At 41.8% G+C, this 18,375-nt stretch overlaps 3 protein-coding genes across 5 annotated transcripts in view; 2 read left to right on the forward strand and 1 right to left on the reverse strand.

The window, feature by feature from the left end:
- LOC106126089 (uncharacterized) overlaps positions 1 to 1,073 on the forward strand; it is a 2,097-nt gene extending 1,024 nt beyond the window's left edge. Inside the window, exons 2-3 of the mRNA XM_013323554.1 lie at positions 247 to 322; positions 508 to 1,073. Coding sequence (XP_013179008.1) covers positions 247 to 322; positions 508 to 1,073 — 642 coding nt within the window. The remainder of the gene's footprint in view (positions 1 to 246; positions 323 to 507) is intronic.
- Positions 1,074 to 4,798: 3,725 nt separating this feature from the next.
- LOC106126426 (sodium/potassium/calcium exchanger 3) lies at positions 4,799 to 11,220 on the reverse strand. Of its 2 annotated transcripts, none has more exons than XM_013324089.1 (11): positions 10,883 to 11,220; positions 10,246 to 10,427; positions 8,425 to 8,527; positions 7,641 to 7,828; positions 7,423 to 7,570; positions 7,193 to 7,294; positions 6,913 to 7,005; positions 6,356 to 6,580; positions 6,025 to 6,126; positions 5,627 to 5,748; positions 4,799 to 5,158 (listed from the first exon to the last, which is right to left on the reverse strand). In XM_013324089.1, the coding sequence occupies exons 1-11, from the start codon at positions 11,070 to 11,072 to the stop codon at positions 4,946 to 4,948; spliced, it is 1,668 nt and encodes a 555-aa protein (XP_013179543.1). In that variant the 5' UTR covers positions 11,073 to 11,220; the 3' UTR covers positions 4,799 to 4,945. The 2 variants fall into 2 exon arrangements, with proteins under 2 accessions (XP_013179543.1, XP_013179542.1); XM_013324088.1 differs by having other exon boundaries at positions 10,246 to 10,430.
- A 2,856-nt stretch (positions 11,221 to 14,076) lies between these two features.
- Positions 14,077 to 18,375, forward strand: part of zyd (sodium/potassium/calcium exchanger zydeco) — an 11,210-nt gene continuing 6,911 nt past the window's right edge. Inside the window, exon 1 of one of the 2 annotated variants that reach the window (XM_013324090.1) lies at positions 14,077 to 14,282. In XM_013324090.1, coding sequence (XP_013179544.1) covers positions 14,264 to 14,282 — 19 coding nt within the window. In that variant the 5' untranslated portion in view covers positions 14,077 to 14,263. Of the gene's footprint in view, positions 14,283 to 17,415; positions 17,434 to 18,375 lie in introns of those variants that run through there. The other variant, XM_013324091.1, reaches the window with a different exon arrangement.

Raw genomic sequence — 18,375 nt, forward strand, 5'->3', positions numbered from 1 at the left:
TAATAAGCTATCCCTTAACAAAAAAAAAAAAAAATAGAAAGTCTCATGAGAACTTGTGATTCCGGTGACCAAAAAAAAAAATATATTCTTTTTCGATGTCCTATGGTTTATTAAACAAATTAGAAATAACCTTCATGTGAACCTTCATGTGCCGGCACAAATTCACAAATAGGGGAAGTCGATAGATAAGTCAGTACACCTTCATGTCATCATTTGAAAATATAACAATTAACTGTCAAATTTCAGGTAGAATGCTTTGATTATCCGGATCCGGAATGGAGATCAGCCGGACGATACCGGAGTGTCATGGCTGGCGGCGCAAGTGAGACCAATTTACCGTTTTTCATAGGTAGCGGACATTTCACAGCTACATACATATATATGTACACCTGATGCATAATATCACATAAATATTCTATATAAAGAAACGACATCATCCAGACGTTTCAGGCGCGTCGCAAACTGCCGAGACAAAATTAACTTTTTAATTTTGATTTGTTTACACAGGAGGAGGGAGCGGTTCGCCCGCCCTGAACAATTTATTGTTCGACGACGGTACCTATTCGAGTACATCATTTAGAATGCGTAGAGCCTTCTCTCGGAGATTCGATTCGCTTCCCTTTTCCTCCTCAAAAGAGGATATTGTTAAAGAGCATGCTAAATTAGTCCGGGAGATAAACGGCTTGAAACAGGCGGCGCACAAAGAACTGGCGCCATCTGACCACGAGTCCAGGGACTACGACGACTCTATCTACCCGGAAGAAATTGACTTGGGCGGGAGAACGGTCACGGCACAGCCAACTGGGATATCGGCACCACCGTTCAGCGAGAAGCGCAGAGCCCCGGATTCGGCTCTTCTCGTACCGACAATAGCCGGAGCGAGCCAGCCCGCCGCCTGGCTCACGGGAAGCTCAACGCTGGCGCGTCGTCCCTTCACCCCGGCGCGGCCAGGCGGCGCGCCGCCCACCGTGCGCGTCTGCCTGCCCCCCGCACTGCCCTCCGCACCGCTCCACTATCCCAAACCAACACCAAATTTATTTCAAAGATTATTAGACGGGATTCTTTCGAAATAGTGTTGTCTGTAATATGCATATGAATAATATTATGAGAAATGCCGATGTTGTTGTTGTTGTTGTTGTTGTTGTTGTTGTGTATTGTTAAGTGAAGGTTCTCTACAAGATGGACCAGTGCGACACTACTGTGATGTGATGGACCAGAAACTCACTCAAGGAAACTCCAAGTTTATGCCCAATATATTATTGGTACTCGTATATGTATAATACTTTTATTTAGATATGTACACAGCATATAGTTGATTCAGTGACATGACATGACATGACATGACATGACATGACATGGAGGATCTTACCAAAGTTTAGGAGGTAATGATTTCCTAGTAGTATTCTATTGTACAGAGATTTCTTCGCTAACCAAGTTTCGGTGGAATGCAACTGGTTATTATTTTACAGTCTATTTAAATATTTTATAAATAATTGTAATAAGTTAAGAGATTTCAAATAAAATATACACATTGCATTAAATACATTTCAACTAAGATAAAAATTTTATTTCTACACATGTAGTACTACACTACTAGTTAGTCGATGTACACACAAACAAACATATGTGAAAACATTAACGTATTTATCGCGTACACATCGCTCTAGGTATCTTTTACTCAATATAAATATTATTATTTAAGTGAAGCAATGTTTAAGTATTTGTTTATAATAGTTTATTAAGTAACGGGTGGCGAGTGGCGAGGGCAACGACTCGCTTTTACAAACCAATGCTTCGCAGAGGAAAAGTTGCGTGTGACATGACGTGACGTGACATGTACCTGCCAGTGCAGGTACATGTAGACTGAGGCAGCGAGCGGCGCGGCGGCCTCGCGTGATGCCAAGCCTTTCTCCCCACTGCCCGCCCCCCACTGTCCGCTGCCCCTATCCGCTGTTGCTGGCCAGCCACTATATATATATATATATATACGAAATTAAATAAAAAAATATATAATACGAAAATTATAATAAACGCACGATATAAACATAGCTTGCAACCTACACTATACATTTGTTTTTATCAACACTGACATTTACAGTACAGGAAGTAACGTAAATATAAGGTTTTCCTGTAATTCTGTAATGTTTTCTGATATCGTGGCAGCTCTTAACTTCGCGCAAGTCACTGCACTCAATTTAAGGTGTAGTGAAGTGTGAGGTGAGGGTATGGGTAGCGCCTTGATGAACTTGGGCCGACAAGGTATTTAAAAAAAAAAAAAAAAATATACGAGAAGCACGAACTGTACATCACGAGCGAAATTCTCAGGAGCAGGCATTAAGATACGATCAGAGGAATTGTGAAGCTGGTACGTTACCGAGCGCACACGACTGGCAGGTGTCAATGTACGTTGCGTCGCCGTCGCCGCCGCCTTCGCCGCCTCCGTTGCCTCCGCCGGCGTCTTCAATCAAGGCACGTCGCCGGAGAAAGTAAATATAAAACATGCAATCATCAGGAGAGAAGACAACTAATACTAATATAACGCTTTGCGAATTACGTGTATCACGAACCATAATGGCGTGATGAAATTGAAATAAGCTGTTCTGAAAAATATTTATTTGTCAATTTCCAAGTAATTCCGTTGAAAGAATAACATTGCTCTCAGATAAAACTTTCATACTTTCAGTTCACAGTATTATAACACTGCAATATACCGCCGCCTCCCTCCCCCCACCGCCCGCCCCCCACAATAGCCCTTTGGTGATGGACACGGGGGAGTCCATCACCGTCGACTGAGGGCTACCTCCCCCCCGAGAAAGAGCTACCTCGACAGCTGACGCAGACGGGGCCTCGGATGAGAGCGAAAGCGTGCCCGTGGCCTCGTCCCGATGCGTTGGAGGAACAGAGAGGTTTAGTGGGTATGCCTCCGTTATGGAGGAGAATCCCACATAACTACCCGGGGTGCGGAGAATGCATAAAGCATTCCTGTCTGGAAAAAAAAAGGTCGAACCTTAGTCTTGGGTGACGGCACTGTAAGGCTGTTGCGGGGGCGGGAGCAACATATCCATGTACACATATAGATTAACATTTGTCAACACCACATCAACTTTCAATTAAGACTTTATTGAGATATTTACGTATTATTGTGAAAAAGAAATGTATGCTGCCTACTTCCTGTAATAAAAGTCTTAAGTTACTTCATCATCAGCTCACTATACGTCCCCACCGAGGGGCTCGGAGCCTACCCGAAGTTAAGAGTGATTAGGCCATAGTCAACCACGCTGGCCCAGTACGGGTTGGTTGACTTCACACATATCTTTGAATTTCTTCTCAGATATGTGCAGGTTGCATCACGATGTTTTCCTTCACAGTAAGAACGTCGGATAAATGTACATATGTAAAGCGGAAATCGAAAAACACATTGGTACATTAATTTTGTACGAGGACTAAAGTTGTACTTGTTGGACGGTTGTCATAGTGTCCAAAGAGTATAGTAAGTATACTATAGAAAGAAGGCCAACTCGCACATCGTCGTGGATCCACGGCGATTGTGGCGCTCCATGCGTATTATGGATGAACTATTTTTTTTTCTACCTATATACGTAAGCACGCATATTTAGCTCACTACAATAATAACTGATAAGTGGGAATCTAATTAATAAAGTTAAAATTGACATTAAATCAATGTTCAAAAATAATATACCCACTTATGTAGTTATTAATATAGTGAGCCGATATCAAGTAGCGTTCTATGAAATACCTCTATTAAAATGATCCTATTATTATTATTGGAGAAATAAAAACAAAATACTTTTATATTTTTGTACATTATTTATTATATTTATAAATGTAATGATACATTCTAATGCAATTTTTAATAATAAACTAACAAAGAATCTAATGAATAGTCTTAAATCTAATATATATATAGAAATATTATATTTCTACATAACTTAATTTTAAGTTTATGCAAGTACATATACATCATATATTTTTAATATATATATTTGAAAATTACATTTACGGTAATAAATAGTATAGCGCGGACACAAAAGAATGCATACTCTGTAATTAAAACCAAACCCCAAAATATTTTCAGTCACATGCAAGCTGGCAACTGGCAATTTGTAGTTATTTGCGAGTTTAAACACTCTGAACATATTTTCTTACTTACAACATAGGCAAGCAAATTTTTCTTTACAATAAAAAATTACAAATAAAAAAATATATTTTTTACATATACACACATGGACCCACCAACTAATTTCAGACACATCAGTTTATGGCTCTATAATTCCAGTGATTGACACACATTTTCTAAACATCTCTGACCGTCTCTCAGGATGGGGAAAGCCATGTACATATGCACCTACAACAAACAAACAGAATGTTTGATTTCCTGTCAAGTATAGGAACTGATATGTAAAATGTATTAGAAGTAGGGCACCATTCAATATGATAGCCGGAAAGTATAAATCACAATGGTGCTAAATAAAAACTACACCAAAATAGGAAAATATTTAAATGAGTGTGACGTATGGGAATATGTAATATGAAAATGTTTCATTAATTTCATTTATGTTGTGAATCAAAAACAATTATCAGGAAATTTTCGGTTGCCAGTTCTGAGATGAGAACAACCATCGAAAATACAAAAATGTTATAACCGATTTTACTCAACCCATATCTAGTGATTTGTCAAACTGTACAAAAGTTAGCGATCTTTGGATTATTATATAATGAAACACTAGAAACTTTTTAATATGAATTTTATTATAACATAATTATAATTATTCGCATTTAAGTATTTCGGGTTATTTAACAATACAATTATAAGTTCTATAGCTGCTTCTCTAGTAGTAGTCTAGTCTATGATGACGCAAGTTGTATTGCCATGTATGTACGTACTCGTACACTTGTGCAACTATGTACAATAGAATAGGGCAGGTCAGTGCACGCAGATAGGCGGGTTGACGTCGACCAGCACGTTGAGCTCGAGCAATACCGCCAGGGTGAGGTAGGCGATGTAGGCGAGTGCACACACGACGCCGGTCCTCCGCTGCAGTCTGAAGCCACCGGCGGCCAGCGCGGTGTACAGCAGGGCCAGTGTGGACAGCAGCGCCGCCGCGCTGTATGACAGCCCGCCCGAATTTATCCTTATCTGTAAACGTATGAACGTTACTCGATTATTTTTGTTTTTTCGTAACAGAAAAAGCAAAATCGAGTAGTTAAGTACATTACGCAACATCTTTATATATATAATTCTTCTGTGAGTGTGTATGTCACTGAACTTCTCTCAAACGACTGGACCGATTTTGATGAAATTTTTTGTGTGTGTTCAAGGGGATCTGGGAATGGTTTAGATTCACAATTTTGTCCGCTGGACAATGTTTTTTTAATTTATTAGTAGTTGTTGATTTTGGAATGTTTTACATTGGATCCGACAGACGGCGCTACCTTCGCAGTGTCAAATTTTAAATAATATTCAAATTAAAGACGTGTAGAGAGGACGAGGACAACTACTGTCGGGTCCGCTAGTTTAATAATAATTTGTTTGTATAATTATCGAGATACAATTTAATGGTGGTTAGGTTATGTTGCATGACCGGTTATTCTGAAATGCACTAACACAGAAATTCCCGGGCGTCGCGGGGAAGTAGAGCGACTTGATGAGCCAGGGCAGCCCGAGGCAGAGCAGAATGTCGAATGTGTTGGACCCGATGGAGTTGCTGATGCCCATGGTGCCGTGCCCTGCATTATATGATCAAATCTTCACATCTTCACATTAAATTAAATGTTTAAATGCACAACGTCCTTTCGCACTCAGCTTTTGTCAGGAGCTTTTGTTAGGATTTAGGTCAGTTACAACAGAGAAGCTGTTCCATATATTATCGGGTTCTTGCCTCTCTTCTAAAGCCAGATGAAACCGGGATTATATCAAGCCTGACCCATCGAGCAACTAATTGGAGTGATATGAGGTTAGCAATAGAATCAATCGCCGGCGGGGTTCCCGGACCCGAAACTTACCCCGGTTGGTAACGAGCACGCTTGAGACGGCTTCAGGCAGGCTGGTGCCGGCCGCGAGCACGGTTAGACCCGTCACGCTGTCTGGCACGTCTAGCGTATCGCCTGCAATACGAAACATGATTCTTTTATTCCTAACGAGACTTATGAATTTTCAGAGTTCTACTTGGCGCGTATTCGCGTATTCGCTCGAACCGTATTCGCTTCTGTTTTTATTTAACACGGTAATGAGAAAGGAAAGATAGAAAAAATGCATAGTGATATAGAATTGGGTAGATGCGTGAATAGTTTGAGATCGCCCGTGGCCCCACCGAGCCGTATCTAATCCAGTCACCGAGTATCGTGATGATCCAGGCGAGGAGATAGGAGGCTGCGCCGATCCAGAGCACGCAGACCGCGAAGGCGAGGGGGCAGAGCGCGGGGCGCCGCCTGCAGTCGGGTATGGTAGCCCACAGCATCGCAGTCACGGGCCATGTGCACGCCCAAAGTACCCAGCGCGCGTATGACTCCCTAGCGCCCGGCCACCGCAGCGGTGAGTTACGGCCCCAAAGCGCACACTCTGAAATGAGTCGTATGAGTAAGATAACACAGTACAAGTACGGAGTCGAGTGGAGGCGGTGGTGCGCAGCCGACAATGTCAGTGCCACACTTATTAAGTAACTTTATAGTTTAACTTTTTTAATCCATTTAAATCAAAGCTATCTACATTTGAGACTACCAATACATTTGAGATTGTTGTAAAAAAAAAGTAAATTATTAATAAGTCAAAACAATGGCGACTATGTATGTTATACTGTTTGATATTATTCTCATGTAAGTGACATTTTCTTTGTCTTTTTAAGAATAATTTTTTTGAACCTTAAGTATTATAATATATGAAAATTGACCGACCGGAATCAGTGGTAACACTTTTGTCGATGAATTTTCCCCACTGTGAGCAGCAGCCGCGCACGACGGCCGGTTCATCACCTTCGCCGCACTTTCCTGTAACACGCGGATCGTCGTCTTTTCATTTCATCTTGAAGCGATCAATGATTTGTGAATAAAATATAAATAAAGTAGTAAAAGCAAGGAACGTCACTAAACTGCTCTTTATCATTCCCATTAAACACTTTTTTGAATTGCTCGGTGTGACGTTGATCTTTTTTTAGTTGGTTCCAAATTGTGTTACCATTAACTAGCAGGGGAGTGATCTCGCTGTAAAGCTTGGGTTTGCGAAGGTATCCACAACCACCGCGCACAAGTCTACCGAGACGTCCGTTGAACACCATAGCTATGGTCGAACAAAAAAAATATATATATATACATATAATATAAAAATAACCAAATTACGCATTTTGTATAATAGTTTTGCCACATCACTTCGCAAGAAAGAAGGTGTACCAACAAACGAGGATTTACCTAGTATGTAGAGCGCGTACATGAGAACAAGTGCAAGGGCCTCGTGCCAGTACACCACGTTGTCGCGCAGCGCCACCACGAGCGCCACCACGGCCAGTGCGTACACGAGGCAATCGCGCGACACTGCCCACCGGTCCAGCTCGACCATCTGCGAAAACCCAACGTAGAAGGTGCAGTTCATGGACGCAGGCGTCCGGAGGGTGCGGGGCAAGGATTACCCGTGAAGCTAGCAGTGCACAGCAGGCGGGCACGGCAAGCACGTTGAACACCGCGGAGCCAACTACGGCTCCTACGCCCAGGTCGCCCTTGGTCACGAATGTACCCACGCAGCTGATGAACAGCTCTGGGCTGGAACTGGCGGCCGCCATTAGGGTGGCGCCGGCCACGTCCGAGGACATCTGTAGACCTGTGGCGTCGCGAAGCACCTCAATTAAAAAAAAACTGACCGTGACATGGACGATCGAAACTCTCGTTATTTTCCCAGTCATCAGCATCACGTGCGCTTTAACATCTTCGCACGAATCGACCCGGCTCGCCCGGTGAAATACCACGACCACACAGAAAACAGGCGTGAAGTGGAAGCTATTTCGCGTGCAGTCTGATGAGTGTGCGCCCCGGAGGCCTCATTTAGTCTCCTTCCCTTCCAACCTTTTTTCTTATAAGGAAAGGATGGGAAGTGGAAGTAGACTTTTCGGATGAGAGGATGCATGGGAAGGGAAAATATTTTCTTTGTGTGCATCCTCTCCTCCGGCGATTAAAAGTAGGCAACGCATATGCAATTGCGTACGTCTATGGGCAGCGGTGGCTTCGCTATTTCAGCGATTTCAGGTGGCCGCTCGCTCGTTTGCCACCTTACGACACAAAGAAAACCTTACTATCCGACCGACTCACTGGGGAGATTAAAGAACTTTCTAAAATATCTTTGAAAATGTATTCGTACACTAGAGTATAATGTATTATTCTCCCACGACTGGAAATATATAACAGATTGATGAGACTCACGTGCGCAAAGAATCTCGATGGCCGGCACGAAGTAGTCCTCGCACACAGCGGCCAGCAGCACGCAGCAGTACACGGCCAGCACGCAGTGAACCACCACGAGTCCCTGCCCAGTTCCCACATATGACACATTACTGATCTATTTATATCATATAATGTGTACAATATAATCAGTTGCAATACTAATTATACAAAGGTCATTGATTTTACTAATGTTATATTTAAATGTGAATGCTTGATAGATCGATAAAAAAAAAACATATTATATTTCGTGTACATAAAACATTTAATTTATCTATAGGTAAAGACGTATAGTGAGCTGATGATGATGATGATGATGATGATAGGTAAAGAAAAGACAATTTTTAAAATTTTTGGCTATCTGTTTTTATGTCTGTCCGCAAGCCGCGTTTGTTCCCGGTAAACTCTGGAACGGCGTACGCGATGACAGCACTTTTACCGGAAGGTAGCTGATATGTGCAAAAAAACTGCCGCACTATATGGCCTGGCTACATAACACTTCTTGCTTTATTCTAATTAGCGTTGACGAAGTCGCGAGCAACAGCTATGAGATAAATTAATCATTATAATAAGACATATATGTCTTAAGACAATTATTAACGCAGTACAAACTTGTATACAGTGTTTTTTAACATAATCAATAACTGCAAATATGTATCATAAAACCAGAGGGTGATAAAATAAATATATGACATGAAACCACAAGTGAAGAGCTTGTTGTACTGTGGTGTAGTGTGAGTATCGGAAGAAGAGGGGTTGCGCCGAATCGGCTACAAGTCCGGTTCTGATTTCCTACGACTGCAAAGCAGAGCGCTTATCGTTTACTGTTAATTTCTTTGTTTACAATGATTTGCAATATAATTACGTTATTATTTGCTTGTGCGTAAGAAACGTCTGGGACGCCAGAGATTATCTGGCGAGGGTCCGTTTATCTCCGCGTCGCGTCCTCGGGACTATAAATAAAACAATTGCCGTCGATAAACAGTTCGTGTGTAAATCGAGGAACGATTTCCTACAATTGTTTTTCTCATCCAGTCGAGAGTTGCTGCAAACATTGGAACATAACGGAAGCTACATTTTTCATTTCCATCCTACAAAAGTAGGGTACCTATATATATATATATATATATATATATATATAGGGCAAAGCTAGGGCAAAGCTGCTTTTCGAGATGTGTGCGATGTAAACACCTCACAATACATGTGTTTCCCACAATTAGCAATCTACGGCATTTTATAGCACGCGTCAGCTTCTATTCACACAAAGCAGTTCACGTTCGGTCACGATACGTACCCCCGTGTCTTCATACCATCATGAATTATTTAGCCGTACTTTTACATAATAAACCACACTAATCTCTGATAGATTGAACGAGATGAGGATCAAATCAACAATATTTATATTGTGTAACTTCTACCTCTCTTTACCTCTACCTTGGTTGCAATTTCATGATTTTATTTTATCACAAATCCTAACAACAATTCATTTGTGATTCATCAAGACAGTTTTTGTCGCGATATTAATTTTGTTAATGAATTATATTAACTTGGTTCAATTCTTTTTAATAAGCAATAAGCATAATACAACTCACAATCTTACTAATATTGTAAATGGCTGGATGGATGGACGGATCTTGACGAAATTTGGCACATTGGCTTATTAAGTTTTTTTTATTTTGCGAGGACGTATTCGCGAGCGATATCTAGTACATAATATTTGTTATTAAACACATAAACAGTTTTATGTAGTCTTATAGATGCATATTTCAAGTACTAAAGAAACGTAAAAATATCGGTACGTACAGACTTCCTTTGCATGCGAGAAAGTCCATCTGAGGGAAATTCTAGGATGGCAGCCGGCGTACAGTTAACGCTCGAGGCGCGGCTCGCCACTAGCGCCAGCGGACGCCGCGACGCGGATTCCCCTTCGCTCCGGCCTGCCGCTGCCAAAAGACGTCGGGTCGCCCACTCCTCCTCGACACGCTCTGCTGCCAGGAACGACACACACTTAATGGCAGAATTTCTTTATACAAAGAAAAAATAATTTTTTAAACCTTACTATGTTTTTGTTTTATTTGTAAAAATAAATAATAAGTGTCTGATATAAATTATACACAGGCCGGTACACACGATACATTTAACCTTTATAATATTCAATAGCAGATAAAATTTGTGAAATTAACGGCGAGCGTTCGGCCGCGCCTACATCGCAGCGCCTACATCGCAGCGCCTACATCGCAGCGCCTACATCGCAGCGCCTACATCGCAGCAGGAGGTTGTCTCTTATGAACACTTAAAACCTTTTGATTTATCTATTTTTCGTGTGCATATTAATTAATTTTAAACATGCAAAACTTCCATGTTGATGATTTGGAATAACACATTATGCAATTATTATTGGTGACAGTACAATTTCTAATCGCGGTTGGAATTTCATTACCTGTTTTAGTATAGATGCGTCGTCCCTGCGGGGTGGTTCTTCCGTCGAGTAAAAGATAAAGTAATGGTATAAGGAAGAAAGCCATAGTCCTAACAACGATCGCGACCCGATACTTGCTCCTGAAGCGTGTCGTCCTCCTCGCCTCGTCCGGCACTACCAATAAGTGCACCACGTCCGGCATATCCGGCATTAATAGCGCCCCGGCGCCTTGACACCCTCAATACTACTTATATTTTGTGTTTCAAAAAATCTTCGTCAAATAAAAAATTCGAATAATTGGCAGTATATGCATCGAGTTTTCATTTGTCAGAGTTGGAGGTTCGGGAGCGGCGCGCACGAGCCGGTACGGAGGCAGAAAAGCGACTCGCACAGTTGTGTCGCTCGCTACAATAACTGTTTAGTGATAATCATTATCGATGGAGTCGGATGCAACAAATGCGGCAAGTGCGGTGCGGTGCGGTGCGGTGCGGTGCGCCTATCGCAGTTATCACGCGTGTAAACAATAACAACAAAGCGGAGAGGACGCCGCATGCTTGGGGCGGGCGGAGGCGAGGCGGCGTACCTCTTCTTTTACCAAATCGGTGAATATTATGATAGTTTTAGGAATTCCACTATGATAAGTGGTTGGCAACAGTTAACATGTTTCCGTATAGTACAGAGAAAATTAATTGTATGGAAATATGTAGCTTTAACATAAAAGTGGATATTATTTTGCACAGCTTAAGTAATAGTATATTTCACACCTCACCAAACCACTATGTCCTTTTCTTTGCTAGAGTGTGATAAGTCTGGTGGACACGGGATCTTGATATACGGCCATGTGCAGCATGCTGCACAAGGAAACGTCTTTTTCGACTGAAGGTCTTCCATCCTGCTGCAGCCAGCGACTTTATCTACAAATACCAATTAAAATAAAACGAATGAAAGTTTTGAAAGATACATATGAATTATATATTTAAGTGCATCAATACAATGTGTTACACTCCTACAACAACAACACAAGTGTGGAACAATTCAAATATTACATTTACGAGTACCTACAACTTGCACGGAACAATGGAACAATAATCTTCCAAATATGCACTGTTTCAAAGAAAACCATTTGCACAGTCCCCCACTCGCCAATACACATCGGCGCGGCGCGGCGCGGTGCGGTGCGGCGTGACCTCGTTTTCTATTCGGTGCAGAGACGCCTCAATATATTGTCAAATCTTGTTCCTTACATTACAGATGCAGCACATTAAGACAAATCTTGTGTCAATTTAGTATTTTTCCTAAGTACAGAGACAAGGTTCATAAGTTCCGTCTACATCGGTCCTACGGTCTACAGCTGTTTTGAAGATTATCAAGAACAAACGAGGACTTAAAAAAGGACAGAAAAAAAAATGATTTCCTTAAAAGTAACGAAGATGTTTAGTGAATTTTCTAAACGTTTTATTTGCCATTTATAATGGGGGCCATCTTTAATTTAATATAGTGTTTTATATTGTACCTCTCTCCCTCTCTCTATATATATATATATATATATATATATATATAGGCCTCTCTTTTGATAGCCATCTTGAGTGGTTGTACAAAACTTCACGATATTATGATCATTTATATACATATGTAGAGGGCGGTCTGTGTTATATTATATTATAGCGCACTTAATTATCGTACATCGTGGCCATTGTACAAAAAGCCGATACAAAATACTAAACTTAAAAATGAATTTCTAAAAGTACGAATCGACTTAAAAGAAAAAGTAAATAATACTTGTTTAGCTTACATCGGCTACTGTCGGAGAGTTACAAAGAGTCAAGTCTTGACCGTTAAAAATTTTCCTTTAATTATTATCAGATAAAGGCGGCAACTAAAGTAAATGCAATCGCCGTCCCTGAATGGACATAAGATTCCACTGGCGAAGTTCAACGACACATAATCTGTCGCCTGCCGCGACCACAATGGTCGGCTCGGCAGGTGGAGTGAGGCGTGCGTATGACTCTGCGATGCGATCTGGACGTACAGGACGGAGGTGAGGTGAAGGAAACTTGTAGATATTTGGAATGGGGTGTTATACTTGTAATCCCCACATTTTTTGTATCCATCAACTTAGCTTAACTTTTCAATGTAAACTTAAGTTTTTGGATTTTAATAAATTACTTTTCAATGTTTTTCACTTTTCAATACATCTACAAACATACATACATACATGTACAATCAACTCAACTTCCACTGTTCCGAACAATATTAGTAGCAAAGAGCGGTGTTCGCGAATCTTTCTAACTTGACATCATTTTTAAAATATGATAGTAAAATTATGTATTTTACTGTATGCATATAATGTATATAATGGGATACATATCTTATTAGATTTCTAATAATTATATTATTATACAGGGTGTCCCAAAAGGTTACGTACATAGGAAGGGGGATGATAGAGGTGGTCACAAGAGTCAACAGAAAAATAAAATAAAAATTCCCCTCTGGGTATTAAAAAAATTTATTTTTTAAAACTTAAAATTTTTACACCTTCTGGGGCAATTTTAATTTTCTTTAAAATCTTTGTTAGTTGTATTGTTTTTTTTATTTCATATTGATAAAGGGTTATTGACGATAACACAATTGCTTTTTTAAATGTAGCAATATTTGACCCTTGTGACCACCCCTATCATCCCCCTTCCTATGTAAGTAACCTTTTGGGACAACTTGTATATATTTCTAACTAATATTATATATTTGTTACAAATAAAATATTTCTGAAATCCATTTGCATTGGAAGAGGTCCCGGAGGGGTCGCGAAGGGGTCCTGTGAGGTCACCTACTACATGTGGTGAGCCCAATAGACCGTGTATGGGCACAGAATTCATGTACTATTACACAATATGTCCTCTTCGTGTTAGTTACGTATGATCACGTGTTACATATATGTATATAATTACTATAGTTAATTTCCACTTAGCGCATGTTAACAAATTAAATGTTAAATAGGTTGAGCGCGAACGAAGGGGCCAAAGAGTTTATTAACCGCGTTTATGAGTTGACATCGTCGAGCGGGCGAGCGGGCGAGAGAGCGAGTGGGCTCCCCGCGCGTCTCCTGCTCCTAATGGAAGGACGCGGGGGGACGCGCCCCGCCCTGCGCCGCGCCGCGCCTCCTACCGGTATTGTATGGAAATATATAATTGGGTCTCGTATTCTTCTTTTGACGAGCTCCGCGGCCGATCCATTATGTCAGGCGCAGCGCGAGCGGCGGCACTCGGCCGCCACTGACGTGTCTACGGTGGACTGCGCTTCAGCCGCGTCACCGCCTCGACTCAGTTGCGAGGCTGCCGCGTCGCCGCAGCGCTTCCACCGCATCGCGCATAGCACGTAGCGCGCCGCGCCGGTCCTCCCGCCGCCATGAACGAGACTGACCGAGGTAGGACACTCACATATTTATTAACGAAAACGCCAGAGGGCATCGTGAAGCAAAACAGCGCACGACCAGGCCTCAATGCAGAACGACGGCGGACACCGACCAAGTCTCTCGGCGATGTGTGGGGAATGCACGGCACCTCGTGTCGCTAGTTTGCCGCTGCCCCATATTTCTCGCATCCGCCCACGAGGCCTGCAAGATACGCTGATTTTGGTGCTGCCAATACAATTATATACCACGGGTGTGGTGGCCGATTCCTACACAATAGTCCATGCTCACTTTATGTTTGAATTAGTGTCGATTGTGGGCCAACTGACTCAGAGTTGTGCTCAACTTTTCGGCATTGACTAGCCCCTCAAACATCACGCGACCGGCTCGTGACAGGCACGCGAGTCAAATCCCGTTACTCGTAAAGCTTGCACCTCTCATTATACCTTTCTGAAGTGGATTTGTCGAGCACATGTTACCTTTACAAAAGTTTGGCCAACGACTGACATAATAAGTAAAGTTTAATATTATTTTGATTATTGCACATGTAAACATAAACGCGTAGTCAGGTCGCAGTCGCAGTCGCAGTCGCAGTCGCAGTAGAACGGCCTGGGGACGCCAATTTATGACTGTGAACTGGGATAATTTTGCAACTGCTATTAATAAATGCTCCTCGTATTATTTGTAACTTTAATGACTGTGACTGACCGATGATTATGACTGATATAGCATGCGAATAAAAAAAGAGAAGAGATAAAATTAGGGTTCGCAAAGTTAGGACACTAGAGGCCGAGACGGAGATTATTATTGTGTCATCCGTTAAATATCCCCGTGCCACGTCCCCGCAGCAATGAGCTGGTCACTTGGCTGACTTGTCGCCTGGGCGCCTGGGCGCCTGGCCACCTTGTTGCCTAGTCGCCTTGCTGCCTAGTCGCCATGTCGCCATGTCGCCATGCCCTATTACACGTACATATACTTCGTCGTCAGCTCTTATGCGTTCGAATTGATGGGCTTCCGAGCCTACCCCAAGTATAGGGGGGACCAGGCCATGGTCAAGCACGCTGGACCAGTCCTGTTGGTTGACTTCACACATATGTATTACAATCAACAATCTTTGATTCACTTAAGTAACAAAAAATCCATTTTAAATTCATTTGTATGTCGGTGTATCTGTACGTCAGTCAGTCCGTCTATCCACCAAAAGTATATCCCAGAGGGGTAGGCAAAGCCCACGGACCTCTATTTGAGCCACGGACCTCGCGGTACTGGAGAACCTCTCTCTCGTACTCTTGATACAGTATTTCACGAACCTGGACTCAACATTACAACAATGTGGGCGACCCGACCAACACTTGGAATGTCTCACTTTGGCGACATAACTTTCTTTCATTTTCTTACATAAATAGAATAATTTTATAACTGTAGCCCTCCATGTCAATGTGTGAGCTTTGGCCTAGTCCCCCGCTTCATAACCCTATGCCCTATGTCTACTGTCGTCTGCGTACTTGCAATGTGACTAAATAACAACTTGAGCGCGCTGCGAAACATGAAACATACAAGGATTTGGTACGCGCTACTTAACGCTCCAAACGGACTCGCAACGGGAATACCGAGCGAGCTCTAGGTCTCGTGATTTATCTTTTGCATCAGGCGTAAGGTGTTCGTTGTGCTTTCTGTGTGAGAAGCAGTACTATTCTGTGAGACAACATTCGCGGTATCCTCAGTGTCATATTTCGCTTCGGATTCGGTTGCATTCCGCGAGTGTTCGCTAAAGGCGTGGCCGTGAGCACGGGGTCACATACTTCGTATTCTGTGTGAATAACGAAGCGGTCAACCGTAGTTTTTAGAATTAACTGGAATCGCTCATAATTGTTCCATATGAAATGGCCGGTTCCGCTATGAAAACCTTTTGCTAAACCTCGTACTCCGTAGCCATGCGAGGATGTTTTTTTTTTATAAGTCATCTTATAAAGCGTGCATCGTGCGACGTACGTCGTGCGGCGTGCGTCGTGCGGGGTGCGGCATGCGGCGTGCGGCGTGCGGCGTGCGGCGAGCGGCCGTCCATGACGGGTGTGCGGCGTATCGAGCGGCATAATGTGGACATCCTGCCTTCTTTCATGTGTCAATTCCCTTTGCATTGCACTCACTTAGCCATCTAAACGAGTCCCGGCACGCACTATTCAAAATTAGGGCTTCGTATTTATTCGCCTTAAGTATTTGATAGTAGTCGCTTCCGACCGCTATCGCCGCTCGCCGCTCACCACTCGCCGCTCGCCGCTCGCCACTCGACACCCGTCTGCCGGCAAATGCAGTAGCGAGTAGGCGCTGCCCGGGTGGTCATGGGTCAGGCGGGAGGCGAGGCGATACCCAGAGAGAGGGGTTGGTAAACGATTACCTCATCTCAAGGAGTTCTCGAAAGGTTTCCATGACTCGTTTTAGTAGTACATTTATCAAAGTTGTATATTATACAGGGTGTTTACAATATGAACACTGGGAATGTATTTCTTGTTATATATAATAAAATATTTTTTTTTCTAAAAAATTATTTAATCTTTGACAAGTTGTAAATATTATGTTATCTGCATTTAAATTATTTTCATACATACATGTTGATGAAATTTTTAGTACTTAGGCTTCACTAATCCCTAAAAATAACATTCGCCTTGCATTTGTGATGTCAATGTGTGATGTTACTTATGTACCTCTATTGTATACAATTAGTATTACATATTTATATAAACATGTGAACATGTTATGCGGAATCAAGTGAACGTATCTTCATTTTTTGAACAAACAAATATCTGGATGCTGATGAACAATACCTGTGTGTTACAATACATCAGGTAACTGTTAATGAAATGATCATCGTAATATTGTGTGTCAGGTAAATATGAAGTTATTAAAGCTATTTACATTTAGGTAAAGTGACACTTTTTGCATTTTTTCTTACATTATGAGATGACAAAAGAGCAAGCGGCCAACTGAATTCGCCGAAGTACTCAGGCACAAGTTGAGCTGAGCTGCAAACTGGTAACCTGATCTGCTTGTGACATGTGAGCCGCGCGCTGATCTGCAGCTCATCATGACTATGTTCCTGTAATCTCCGGATCGGCTAAACAGATTTGACAACAGACTGGAATATTAATAGAGAGGATCTCACGTGTGTGTAAGCAACATTCTTCCATTCTTTAATTTTAGTAAAATAATCAAGAATCAAGATTTCGCAAAATTCATTGAAGTGCCGCCCAATTATAGTGCGTCTATTTATAATAACGTAGATTAGTTTGTTAACATTAATGTTGTACTTGTTGGACAGTTGTCAAAACAAACAAACAAACAACTATGAACTACCGAGAATCGGTCTTGTATCGGTCTTGTATTAATATTATTCGAACAAATAAACACTTTAACTTAGGTTCTTTAATACTTTTTAGATGTGTTACAGATATTTTGCAATGTGTCGCGCAATTAAGTAAGAAAACATTAGAGACAGTTCTTTTTGTTTCTTCTCATATAAATTTTTAGGGTTCCGTATCTCATAGGAAAAACCGGAACCCTTATAGGATCACTTTGTTGTCCGTCCGTCTGTGTGTCAAGACCCTTTTTCTCAAAAACGCGTGAAGGTATCAAGCTGGAATTTATATCAAAATATCGAAATGTTTCAACAGTGGTAGAGCCCGCTTTTCCCGGAGGCCTAATTTAGTCATTTTTCCCTTCCCACTTTTTTTCTTATAAGGAAAGGATGGGAAGTGGAAGTGGACTTTCCGGATGAGAGGATGCATGGGTAGGGAAAATATTTTCTTTCTGTGCATCCTCTCCTCCGTCGATTAAAGGTAGGCAACGCATATGTAAATTTTCGACATTCGGAAGGGAATCAAAACGTACAGGGTACTTCCCGTGAACTTAAAATTTTGAAATTTGACACGAAGAAACATCGTTAAGCACAGATAAAGGAAAAATTCCGAAAACCACAAATTTTTGGTTCCATCACATAAAAAAAAAATAATAATTGCGTAAAAGGGTACTTCCAGTCGACCTAGAATCTTGAAATATGGCATGAAGCAATGTGTTACAGCCTGTATAAAGGAAATATGGCATGAAGCAATGT

Source organism: Papilio xuthus, unplaced genomic scaffold (genome assembly GCF_000836235.2).
Source record: "Papilio xuthus unplaced genomic scaffold, Pxut_1.1 DF825017.1, whole genome shotgun sequence".
In the NCBI taxonomy this organism is placed as follows: domain Eukaryota; kingdom Metazoa; phylum Arthropoda; class Insecta; order Lepidoptera; family Papilionidae; genus Papilio; species Papilio xuthus.